Source organism: Mastomys coucha, unplaced genomic scaffold (assembly GCF_008632895.1).
Source record: "Mastomys coucha isolate ucsf_1 unplaced genomic scaffold, UCSF_Mcou_1 pScaffold1, whole genome shotgun sequence".
Classification (NCBI taxonomy): domain Eukaryota; kingdom Metazoa; phylum Chordata; class Mammalia; order Rodentia; family Muridae; genus Mastomys; species Mastomys coucha.
Window position 1 is genome coordinate 12613563 of NW_022196891.1, and position 13454 is coordinate 12627016.

The following is a 13454-nucleotide window of genomic DNA, read 5'->3' on the forward strand; positions in this document are numbered from 1 at the left end:
TGTTGCTTGCTTCTGACTGAATAGCTCATGTAGAAGCTATGTAGAGAGGAAATCAAAAGTCTTTTTATCTACAGTGAGCCCTCGAGGCTTGTGGTGGAAGGTTTCTCATTGTATGTCACATCAAATGGAAGACGCATGGTCTTTTGATCAGATTTCTCACTACTTGCTGATTATAACACCAGTGTGAGGTCACTGAGTGAGCTTTGCCCTTTTATTTCTAGGAGTGATCTGCAAGTTGAAAGACTTATTGAGCAATGTTGGAGCTGACCTCAGCACCCAAGTACTCTTTATCAGTGTGTTGCCATTTCCTCTAAAGTGACAGGAATTATATGATTCTGGTTGTTGAATGGCAGTGAGCTGGCATGGGTGTCGGCTTAGGCAAAATCAGGTCATGCTAGGAGCAGCTACTCTCTGAATGAAGACAACAGAACTCTTTCTTTCTGACCTTCATGCTTGTTTGCTTCTAATTTTTTACTTCAAAAATACTTGTTTTATTTGTGTGTGTGTGTGTGTGTGTGTGTGTGTTTGTATATGATGTATGTGCAGCTGTCTGTGAAAATATGCACACACATGCTCACATGCACTAGCCAGAAGATGACTTTAGATGTCCTGGCTGTCAATTTCTACTTTCTCTTTGAGAAACTGATTCTGGAGCTAGGCCAGAAATCCTTTTGCCTCCTTTCCATACAGTGTTTATGATCCTAGATGATAGGAAGGGATTTTAAGCTTTTACATGGGTGCTAAGTGTTCAAATTAAGGTCCTTAAGCTTACATTGGTTACACTTACCCCAAGCCATATCCATAGCTCCAAATTTTGGCCTTTATAATGTATAAATGAAGATTAATAAGTGTATACATCTAATGTATGAAATAGATAGTTTGTCTTGCTGGTGACTTGTGTGTGTGGTTATTACACTATTCTTCCCTATAGTTCTTGGCAAAGTTGAAACTCCATAAATCTGTAGTGAGTGGGTGATCCTGTATGTAACATTCCTAAGCTGGGTATGGTATAAAGTGAAAAACAAATGGTATTAACTCTAGGCATTATACAAAAGAGTGAGGTGGATTTAACAAGGTGACCACTGCATCAATGGTAATGTAATTCCTAACTTTATATGTTCAGCTCCATGAAAAAATAGCATTATTCCCTGTTATTCTCTACTAATTTGAGACAAGTTTCTCCTACCTTATATTTTGGTGCCTTGTGGACTGAACTTATGCAGAAACTTTTTGTGAATTTTATTTTACTTTTTGAGATAGGGTCTCATGTGGCCTCAGGCTGACCTCAAATTTGCTATGTATCTAAAAATGGAGTTAAACTTCTGATCTTCTGCCTCTATCTCCCAGAGCTGTTATTACAGGTAATTAACATAATGCTAGTTTAAGCAGTTCTGGGAATGGGAGACATGGCTGTGGACATGCGAACCAGGTACTCTTCCAATTGAGCCACATTTCTATTCCTCCCTATATAATCTTTAAATGAAAGTGTAGACAAAATTATAGCTACATATAAGATACTTCCTTGTTACAGTAATTTTGCATTAACTTACAAAAAAGGAATATGTCATTTTTATTACTCACCTTGATGTCTGATGTGTGAATGATGAGATGTGAAAATAAAAATTCCTCAATTAGCTATAAAGGAGTCAATCTTAAGATATAGTGTGCATAAGTGTTCCTGCATCATGTTCAGTCCTCTTTTTTAATTGTATATTTCATTTTAAGAAATAAGATCTGTTTTCTAGGCTTGAAACTCCTAGGCTCAAGCAATTCTCCTCAGCCTCAAAGGTCGCTGGAACTACCTGGGTATCCAGTCAAACCTCTTTTATAAAGATGTTGGAAGATAAACGTAGGTGTGAGGGTGTGGGGGTCAGAGGTCAAAGGAGGGTTTTATTCTCAGGAGCTGTCCACATGGTTTTCCAAGGCAGGGTCTCTCACTTGGACTTGGATATCATTTGGCTGTGCTACCTGCCATCAAGTCCCAGGGATCTTCCTACATCTAACTCCTCATACTGGGATTACAATCATGCAACAAACCCCAAATTTTAGCCTCAGTTTTTTTATTAGATGTTTTCTTTATTTACAATATCTCCTTTCCCAGGTTCCCCTCAAAAAATAAAATAAAAAAACTAAACCAAACCCCTGTTCCCTCCCCCTGCTCACCATCCATCCCACCCCCTCCTGCTTACTGGCCCTGGCATTCCCCTACACTGGGGCATAGAACCTTCACAGGGCCAAGGGCCTCTCCTCCCATTGATAACCAACTTGGCCATCCTCTGCTATACATATGTAGCTGGAGCCATGAGTTCCAGCATGTGTACTCTTTGGTTGGTGGTTGAGAGCCTGGGAACTCTGAGGGTACTGGTTAGTTCATATTGTTGTTCCTCCTAAGGGGCTGCAAACCCTTCAGCTCCTTCAGTCCTTTCTCTAGCTCCTTCATTGGAGGACCCTGTACTAAGTTCAATGGATGGTTGTGAGCCTCTACTTGTGTATTAGTCAAATACTGCCAGCAAATGCTGGATGACAGGAGCCTGATATAGCTGTCTCCTGAGAGACTCTGACAGTAGCCTCACTTTTTAAAAAGAGTCACAGTTGCTCTTGCTGGCTCTCTTCATCTTCTTCTTAGTGACCCTGCTTACATTTCTGGCATTGAGGAGGCACACTTGCCAAATATCTGTGAGATCCTAGCATGCGCTGTTTCCATAACAAATGAAAGCAGTAAATAAAGCAAAGCAAACTGCTTTGGTGACATATGCTCTCCATACCATACGGCAAAGCAGCAATGCGAGGTAGGACAGCCATGACTCAGAACTACCGCTTGTGTAACAACTTGAACAAGAGAAAATCAGTATGAGAGAGAAAAGGGGCAAGGGCCTGCTTCTGCAGACTTACAGAGGAAAATATTTAAGAAGAAAATAATGAATCGAGGCTCTCTTTCTTAAATGGTTTTTGTAGGAGTTATGTCTGAACTGATAGGATATGTCTTGGGAGAATGATGGACAGAGTTCCTTAGGGCTGCTTCTCTGTAAATTAAGGTCACTGGAAACACAAAGGTAAGATGGCAAAAGGATGAGAAAAAAAAAAGATAGGTGTAGAATCTGGCAACAGTTGGGACTTATTATCAGTAGGAGATGCTGGACAAGATCTTCAGCTCCTTGGATATAAAAGCAGCAATCTGTGGTCTGCCTTCATTTATCAGTGTCTGTGTGCATATCTATGCATGTTTCTTTGTATATGGGTACAAATGCATATGTATGTATGTAGAGGGCAGAGTATACATTCAAGTTTTGTCCTTCAAGACATGTCTATATGTATTATTATACATATAATAATGAAAAAAAAAAAGTGTCCCTTGTTATCCTGGAAGTCATCAAAGAGATTGGTCACAAAACTTCAGGTACTGGGCCTTCTTGCTGTTAGGTTTGCAAACCCAGACTTTCTGTTCGCTTGCCTATTTGTTTGTTTTATGTGAATTCTGGAAATCATCCTGGAGTCTTTATGCTTTCAAGGCAGCATCCTTACAAGCAAGGCTCTCCTGCCTGCTTCCCCTCCCTTATCAGTATGATTCTGTCATAATTTTGTTCATTTTAGAATAATTCTTCTCTAACTTATTGAATAGTAAGATGGAATTCTTTTGTAAATTTTAAATACTTTTTACTTCATTTCATGTGTGTATACAAAATACATGTGTTTATGTGTGGGGGAGGGGGTCTACTTGTCTGTATGTGTACCATGTATTCATGAGGACCCACAAAGGCCAGAGAAAGTCAGATGCTCTGGCATGGGAACTATGGATCATTGCAAGCTGTACAGTGTGAATACTGTTAACCAAGCTTAGGACCTCCGAAGAGCGACACATGCTCTCAGTAGCTTCCTTCCAGTCCAAAGTGAATCTTTTGTGAGGAACTTTTCAGAGCAGTGTTTTTAGTCTGAGGTCACCTTGGAAATTGTGATTTTCCAGGATGGTGTCAAGCTTGGTGGCTGCCAATTAATGTAGCCAGAGGAGCACTCTCATTGAAGCCACGTCCACTGACATTCAGCTCAGCTCAGCATCAACATAAGGTACATTTACATTCACACTCCCATTAGGTTGGACTTCATTTAGATGTGGACCACTAAAATGAGATTTTTATCCCCTATGTTTCCACATTCATCTTTTAGCCATGGTACATGATTAGCATTGCTTACTATGTGTTTCATAGACTGACTTAACTGCATTGTAGAATGACAGGATGTACTTTCATATGACAGGCATTTTGTACATAAAGCTCTCCATTTGTGGGAGGGAAAACAGGAAAGGGGATAACATTTGAAATGTAAATATAGAAAATATCAGATTAAAAAAAAAAGCTCTCCATTTGTATGTAGTAATGGTTACTACTGACTGTCGTTGATAGTTGGTATCAAGGGGGAACTTAACGTATAGATAAGACTTGGTTAGAATTGAATCTTGAAGTAGTTACCAATCTTGGTACTTGCCGTATCACCAGGAGTCAGCTGGCTGGCATGATGCCTTCACCATCCACTGTAAAAACGTATCATTAGCACCAGGGATCTGATGGTCTGCAGCCCAGGAGCCCACTGTACCTTCTGACCCTTTTTTTGTGTTCTAACATTGAAACATGGCACTTTACCATGTCTTTTGACCTCTATTTGTGTCCTCAGACTTCAAAAGCTCTGTTAACTCCGACATAATTCCCTGATATTCTTTTAACTGTCTTTTTTGTTTGTTTTTTGTTTTTTGGTTTTTGGTTTTTGGTTTTTGGTTTTTTGTGGTTCTCATTAGATTTAACACAATTTTTCTTCTCTTTTTTTGACAAAAGGGTCAGTTAAATTCTCAAAAATCCAGTACAACAATATGAACTAACTAGTACCCTCAGAGCTTCCAGGGACTAAAACTCCAACCAAAAGTACACATGGGGGCACTCATGGCTCCAGCAGCACGTGTATAGCAGAGGAGGCCAAGTTGATCATCAATGGGAGGAGAAGACCTTGGCCCTGTGAAGGTTCTATGGCTCAGTGTAGGGGAATGCCAGGGCCAGGAAGTGGGAGAGGGTGGGGTGGTGAGCAGGAGGAGGGGGGACAGGAGGAGTGGGGAAGGAACAGGGGATTGTTTTAGGTTTTTTTCTTCTTTTCTTTTCTTTTTCTTTTTTCTTTTGGAGGGGAACCTGGGAAAGGAGATATTGTAAATAAAGAAAACATCTAATAATAAAATCTAGTACAGCAGGTGTTTGATAAACATACTTCAATAAATGGCTGCTAAATAAAATGCTTCACAAGCATTTACTTAGTTCCCAGAATTAATTTGATTTTATTTATGTCTACAGGCAGTTTGTATAGATCTGTATTGGATTGTAATCATGTGGTAAATCCTCCATCACTCAGGATACCACAAGGAAGAAGCGACACAGAATTGAAACATTTTTAATTATTTCTTTTATTTTTGAGATTATAATTACACCATTTATCTTCTTGCTTTCCTCCCTCCAAACCACCTCATATACCTTCTTTGCTCTTTTTCAAAACCTTGTCCTCTTTTGAAATTAATTATTGTTACAGGCATTCTTATATGGGTATATAGAGCAATATAAGAATAATAATAGACATGCTAAGAAGAATTAAGACATATTTTAGCTCTTAAAAAACATGTGCTGAGAAGCAAGAGACAGAGTTTACTGGATAAAAAGCTTATCATATTAACATGAGCAACTGAGTTCTAATTCCAAGGACCTACAGAAAAGTGTCAGACATGGTAGTATCCACTTGTAATCCTAGTGCTTGCGTGGTAGATTCAGGTGCGTCTCTGGATACAGTAAAGTATAGTATAGATAAGACTTGGGTAGAGTTGAAGCTCCAAGTAGTCACCAATATCCCTGGCCAAGCAGTCTAGCCAAGTTGATGAGCTTCAGGTTCAATCTCAAAAACTAAGATGCACAGGCTTCTAAGATTTTGAGAGGGTTAAGTTGCTTTTTCCACAAGTCTTACAACCTGGGTTCAGTGCCCAGTACCCATGAGATGGAAGGAGGGAATCAACCCAATCGAGTTTCCTCTGACTTGATGTGTAGCCCATGGCATATGCACATCAAATTTAAATGTCCATGTAAACAGTAAGGAGAATGATGGAGGACATTGCCTGATGTCAATCTCTAGCCTCTATAGGCACACATGAATGTGTACACATGTATACATACAGGGACACACATACGCATATATGTTCTGAGTTTCTTATTTGCTTCCATAGAAATTTATATTTCTGCTTTGAAGTAGAAATATAAATGCTAAAGCAGGAAGGCTATAGCTCTGCCCTTGGTACTTGAAAAGGTGAGATCTAAATAAAACGATTTTGCCATCTGAATACTATCATTATTTTTAATGAGAGAGACAACATCATAAGGATGTTTCAAATTATATGTTAGGCAATAAATTATCAGCCAGAACTGTACTCAGACTATTTCCCTCAGATAAGAAAACATGGATTTATCTGCTCTGCCTGGTCACAATACATATTTGTTCTGTTTTTATAAAAAAAATATCCTGAAGAGTCTTGATGTGTCTGCCATTGTCCTTTGTGCTGAGGAGTGAAATTCTTTGCGTGAACTCCTGATAGTATCCATTCAACGGCAACTCAGAGTTTACTGGTTGGTGTTTTTAATAGAAACAAATATTGCTATATTCAAAGCATCTTTGTGTGATTAGAATGAAATCTCCTTTTTTCTGAGACATTCCATTAATAAAGTGGGCTGGCCTAGCCATGGAACTAAGCCTCACCCAGGCAGGTTTTTAAGCTATGCTACAGATAAAAGGAGGAATTGTTTATTTAGGTAATGCTCTCCTTTCTGGAATACATATTCCCTAGTGCAATTCCTGTGCGTTGTTCAGAAGTTTTTCTGAGCATGTGGGAATTTTTGTTTTCTGACTAATAAATGCTTCCTCTTTCTTCTCTTCTGGCTTTCTGTATTGGATATTGACCAACCTTCAGAATGTTCTCCCTGGTACCTAGCTTGCTCTTTCTTTCTGAAGCCCTTCCCACCATATGGCTACCTGCCACCATGTGGCTAACATCCACATTGTTTACCTGAAACAGAATGGCCTTTTTCCCCGTTTATATTCTCCATTCCAGAATGACCTCTTTCCCCCATTCTCCATTCTCCTTTTCTGAGCAGCTACTGAGGTTTTCAGCTTTGCCTGCCTGGGAATTTCCTTTTAAACTCTAATAAAATTCTCCTCAAGTTTCCAATGAAGTCCATTCTTAAATTATTCTATTAAGGAGGCTGAGAACCCCATAAAGGAATCTTGATTTCCCTAGTATCATCTGGTGACCACAAAGAGATTCCTCCAACTTTTCACTAATATTGTATGTCTGTCTGTTAATGGGTATGTTTATATGTCCAATCACACGTGCATATGGATGGATATCAATTTTGGATATTGCCACTCTCCACTTTCTTTCTGAGGCAGGGATTCTCACTAAGCCCTGGGCTCTCCAAATCAGCTGAGATTGTGGGCATGCACAGGTCTCTCTATAGGTTCTAGTAACAAGATTCAGATTCTTATGCCTGTATGGAATTCCCTCTACCTACAGCCATCTCCCAAGCCCTACCAACAATTGCCTTTTGATTTTTTTTTTTTAGGCAGGCCTTTTTTCTACAGCAAGATTTGCTAGGATCCTATATATCGCTTCCTGCTTCTGTGCTCTCTGTGTAATTTAAGACTGTATATCAATATTTTGTAATATTAGGGCTTGTTTCCCGTTTTATCATTAGCTTCTATTTTCTTCTTTTTCATTCATTTTATTATAAGTGTGTTTAGACATTTTATTTTGCTATTTATGAATTTGAATTACTGCTAGTATATTTGCTTCTTCAAGCTTATTTAAAAAAAAAAACCACATGAGTCTTCTTTTCCTCTAGAACATTCATGCATTCCACTTTTCAATATCCAAGTCTATGATTCATTTGTAATTTGATCTTGGTGCACCTTTGTCTTTTAGCCAAGAAAGAAATGTTTTCACTTTGGGGGGGGGGTTGCTTTTTACACAAAACTTCTTAGGTAATTTTTACTTCCTGTCAGAAAAGCAAACAAAATCTGGTAACTGAGACGGTGCCCTATGCTCTGTCCTGTTCTCATAAAACACTATAAGAGCATTTTTGTGCCTTCCCAGTCTCATGGCACATGTAATTTGAAACATGCTAAATTAAATTCATGCAGACAAAGGGATGCTGGAGATGTTAGGCACGATTGACCTGTTTTGACGCATCTCAATTAAAGATTCAACAATAATTTAAACACATAATTTCCAAAAAAAGAAGTAAACATGCAAAGAAGCCAACCCCCAAACAAATACAACAACAATGAAAAAACAAAACAATAACAACAAAAAAAAAACAAAAAAACAAAAAAAAACACACAAAAAAAGAAGAGAATAAGATGGTAAAACAAAGCAAAAAAGCCAAGCACAGGTTGTAAGAGGAAGAATATGTTGAAGGATTTAGAGTGCATAAATGAAAGAGACCGACAATGCAGTAGATCTGCAGTGCTGAATCCTTACACAGAAATAGCAGCATCTGGAGCTGAAGAGATGGTTCAATAGATAAAAGGGCTTTTGGCATGAAGGGTTGACTTCTCATCCCCAGGATCCACACAAAAGCCAGAAAGTGCTTCTGCATTCTACTTTCATAGGTCAGCTAGCCTATGGCACATGCAGTACTAAAACAACAAGAGATCCAGGATAAAACAAGGAGGACGATGGTAACGGACACCTGAGGTTGCCCTCTTACCACCATATGCACACCTGGGCATACTGTGCTGGCTAGATTTTGTCAGCTCGACACAACCTAGAGTTGTCTCAGAGGTTGAAACCTCATTTGATAAAAAGCCTCTGTAAGGCAGAGCTGTAGGCAAGCCTGCAGTGCGATTTCTTGAGTAACGATTGAACTGGGCAGCCAACTGTAGTTTGTGTTATCTAATGGCAGATGGGTGGTACTAAATAGCATAATATAGTGTCCAGAACAAGCCATGAGGTGGGAGCTAGTAAGCTAGACCCCTTCATAGCCTCTGCATCAGTTTCCTCACTTCCCTGGATAGTGGACTACAAGCTCAAGATGAAACAAACCTTTTCCTACCAAAGTGGCTTTTTTTTCTAGGTGTTTCTAGAAGAGGAATAAAAACCCTAAAACATGGAGCACACCTCTGTGAAAAATGCAAACCTATACATTATACACACACACACACACACACACACACACACACACATACACATACACACACACAGAGTACAATCTAAGAAATAACAAACGTGTATTACAAAAGTATTCCAAGCATATAAAAAAACTGCAGCTGATATCCAGTTCTGCCAGTGGAGCTGGAGATGTAAGTTTTGTGAAAAAGCATACCTCTGTCAGAAAACACAGAAGTAGACCACTAGCCACTCTTCACGGAGAAGCTTTGTTCACACTGTGGCATGCAGTAGAGACTCCAAAGGTCCCAGGTAGGACTTTTCCTCCTGAGGAAGCCAGGCTTTGACCTCAGGGAGCAATCCAGGAGCTGCAAAGAGAGTGGCCACTGCCTTTTAATGATGAAATCCTGGCATCGATGCTTGCAGCCTAGTCTTATTTTCCATAGTTCTGTATCCACTAGAACTGTGTGCCAGACACTGTTCTTCCTCCTTTAGTTTGCTTGGTCCCATATTTTGTCATAGCAATGAGAAAATTGACGAAGACAAACATGAGTACCTGAATAGCTGCAAGTGTCCATCATGGAAATTACCTTAGGAGTGGCCAGCAAGAGTAAAGTCATTTTCCCGAAATACCACAGGTACTAAGTTGAAGCAAGACTACAAAAATTTACCCAGTTCATTTCTAGGCTTCATGTTCTTGGTGAAATATTCACAAGTTATATGTATTGTGTGTGTATGTGTGTGTGTGTGTGTGTGTGTGTTTGTGTATATGTTTGTTTTGACTACATTTGTGTGATTGTGTGTTTACCACATAATTAATATGTGGGTCAGAGGAAAATACATAATAGTTTGTTCTCGTCTTCGACCACGCAGGTCGCAGGGACAGGACAACAGTGATTCAATAGTAGTAAAAGTGTATGAAACATGTTGTTCTCATCGTGAAGCTTGCATGTTGTGACACTCTTCTATACCTCTGCTTCAAAATGTGTACCTGAATATCAGGGGGAGTTCCCTAAATATAAGTATATAACCTTGAGTTTACTCCAAAGGATAAAAAGCGCCACCTCTCTCACTCCTTAGAGCCTGCCGGGTAGCGAATTATTTAATGCACGCCTTGCACTTTATCCTAATGAGGGGTAGCTTCATAATACTGGAATGGGAAATTAGTCATAGGAGCTGATGCCACCTAAGGTGACAAGCTTGGACTCTATCTTAAAACAATGTTGGGAGCCACTAGATTGATTAAAGCATGGCCAGGTGGCATAATTTAATGTACACATGCTACTCAGAACCATAGGGTTTTGTGTAAAGTATCAGATATAAATTTTTATGATTAAGTTGGTTAATGTGTATTTTTAAAAGCTTTTACTGATTCTTTGTGAATTTCACATCATGTGCCTCAGTCCCCATCATCTCCCACTTCCCTTGTTCCAACCTTCCACCCTTGTAACCTCCCTTCAAACAGGGAGAAAAATATCTCATGGTGGAAACTGTAGTGTGTCATAGTATGTCCCACAGTACATCCTTTTTCCCACACTTGTTGGCTTGCAAATGCTCATTGCAATGACTCCATGATTAAGGACAAGGCCTCTGGCTTCTGCTATACTGTCAATACTGGATCCTCATTGGTACTCTTCTCAGATATTTTATTACTGCTCTGTATTACGGAGATCTCGTAGGTTTGGATCTGTAGGACCAATCCTACATGTACTTCTGTTCATCAGTTGGCTAGATGTTGGGGTAGGACAAATCAAAGCCATGGAACTATTCCTAAGGCTATCACAGCAGGTCAGCCCACCAGCTTGCCACCACCCATATCACTGGGGCAAGCTCTCCTGCCCTTTACCAGTTGGTCCATTCAGTGCCACAGCTAGCAAGGGGCAGAGATAGATAGTTCTTCCACTTCAATGCTCTCTCCTCTCTGCCACCTTGTGATGCTCATGTGCTATAGCAACCACACTTACAACACCTTTAGGGACATCATCAATATATCTCTTAAACCATCTCTTGTCGGGCACCCCCGCTGGGTGTTAGGGAAATAAAGGGGTAGGAAGGGCCTGGGTCTCACCAGAGCTCAGGCACTCTGACTGGGCAGTTTTTTCAGGAGTGGCATTGTTTGCAGGGATCTGGAACCTGTCACATTCATCACTAAATAAAATGCCCTATATAGTTCTTTACACTCCAGTCGGTTGGGGCATTTTCTCCATTGAGGTTCCTTTTTCAAAAACAACACTGGCTTGTGTCCAGTTGACATAAATTCAGCCAGACTATTTTCTGAACTACTTGAATAGAGAAATCAAGCAGAGTATAAACAATCCAGGAGGCAAATGTGCACTTGTTTCTTAGTGGCTGTGGATGTGATGGGATTAGCTACCTCAAGTTGCTGCAACTGTCATTTTTCTACAGTAATGAAGTGTAACCTAAAACTGTGAGCTAAAATAAGCCTTTCTCATTTAAGTTGCTTTTTTTTTTTTTTATTTTGGTCAGGGTATTTTTCACAGCAACAAAAATGAAACTAAAATAGCATAAAAGTCTGGGAAGTATCACAACACTGAGCTATAAAGTCTTTTGTGGATGTATGGGAAAGAAAGGAAGAAGTATGAGAAGCAGGCTAAAGTATGAACTACTGACTCTTGTGGAGGGATTTTAAGAATCAAGCGGAGTTTACCTTTTTTCTCCTTTCAGCTGTCTATGAGCAATCCTGTGAGGTGTATCGACACAGAGGGCACACAGCTGGGTTCTTCTATGTTGACTCTGATGGCAGTGGGCCACTGGGACCCCTTCAGGTGTACTGCAATATTACTGGTAAGAGCCATGTTTTCTAAGCATGCTTAACTTGGGTGACTGGTGGTATGACATGAAAGGGAGGTTTTGGAAAGGCATGTTGAGTGTTCAAAAACTCACAGGACTAGCTTCATAGGGGGAAAGAATGTTATCTTGAAAAATAAATAGAAATTACTTTAGTTATAGGGAAGACAAAGAGCAGAGAGGTCTTGGTGGTCATGACACTATTCCCTGAAGAAGGAGTGAATCACCAATCATTCTCTGTACGGCTTACCAAGGACTGCTTCATTATTAAAACTCAGCAACTCAAGACAGGGAGATGGAAAACAAAACAAATAAGCACAAAAAAACAAGTGATGAAATCCAGTGGGCAGTCCTGATTCACAAAAGAGGACAAAAGGGATCCAATGTGGTTCTATGGATGGTTCTAGGGACTCTGTATCTTGCTTTGTCCTACCATCTTGTGTGTCAATAGTTCATCAGTGAAATGGGAAGGCAACTACACTCCAAGGAGCTGTGAGGATCGCAGATGATCAGGAATGTTGGACTAGCTGGTGAGAAGCTACAAAACACAGCTCTCATCTCAAAAGTACTAACAGAAAATTTATTCTAGAAGGTGACAATGGCCTGAGAACATAGATTTAGGTTACCACAAATTTCATGTTCCATCATGCTAATGGTTTCATAAAGATCATATTGTAGTACTTGTAAGTAAACATGCTTTTCTATATACTAGACAAATACCAAGAGAGAAGACTTCAGTTAAGCAGGAACAACTCTACCCTGAGCTTCACATGCTATCTGATGACTTTCTTAGCCTTTGGGTTCATGAAACTTAAGGGTTTCTTCATATATTTCAGTATAGCTTGCCAGCAAGTCACAAGAATGCTAGTTTGTGCACAGAAATTTGCAATAAACTACTGTTCAATATGCTAAGATTGCCCAAGAAATCTCAAAATTTTTAATCAGCCAATAAGCTTTGTGTGATATTCAATATAGATGTAGCTTCATTTCCTGGGAATTATAGTTCCCTTGCAAATCAGCACTACCACCATCACCTTTATCACCATCATCATCATCTAGTATGATTTTTTTTTCTGGTATTCTAGTAGCATGTAACTTCTTTATAAATCAATTACCAAGGTTTAAAAATGGCATCTGTGGAGCCCACAGGCTGAGCAGGTAAAGGCACTTAGTGCCAAGCCTGATGATCTGAGGTTAATTCCTGGACCCCACATCATGGAAGGAGAAAAGCGACTCCACCGAGATTGTATGTGTTCTACTCTGACTTCTAAGATTCACAGTAGGGCTCATGTACCCTCCCTACCAGTAAAATAAATGCTTAAAATGTTATTTGATGGGTAATTTATTCTATAATACAATTACACAATCCCAAACACTGATGATTTTAAATGTTTAGCTTTGCAAGCAGTCCAAATATAATTGAGTATGATTAATTGGGATATATCTATATACCTCTCTCTCTCTCTCTCTC

At 39.6% G+C, this 13454-nt stretch overlaps 1 protein-coding gene and 1 pseudogene across 5 annotated transcripts in view; one reads left to right on the plus strand and one right to left on the minus strand.

Annotated features, from left to right (window-relative positions):
• Positions 1 to 13454, plus strand: part of Cntnap5 (contactin associated protein family member 5) — a 910241-nt gene that overhangs the window by 576021 nt on the left and 320766 nt on the right. For all 5 annotated transcript variants that reach the window (XM_031380047.1, XM_031380056.1, XM_031380065.1 and 2 more), the window contains one exon: positions 11861 to 11980. In XM_031380047.1, coding sequence (XP_031235907.1) covers positions 11861 to 11980 — 120 coding nt within the window. The remainder of the gene's footprint in view (positions 1 to 11860; positions 11981 to 13454) is intronic.
• On the minus strand, positions 11082 to 11157 carry LOC116072300 (annotated as a pseudogene).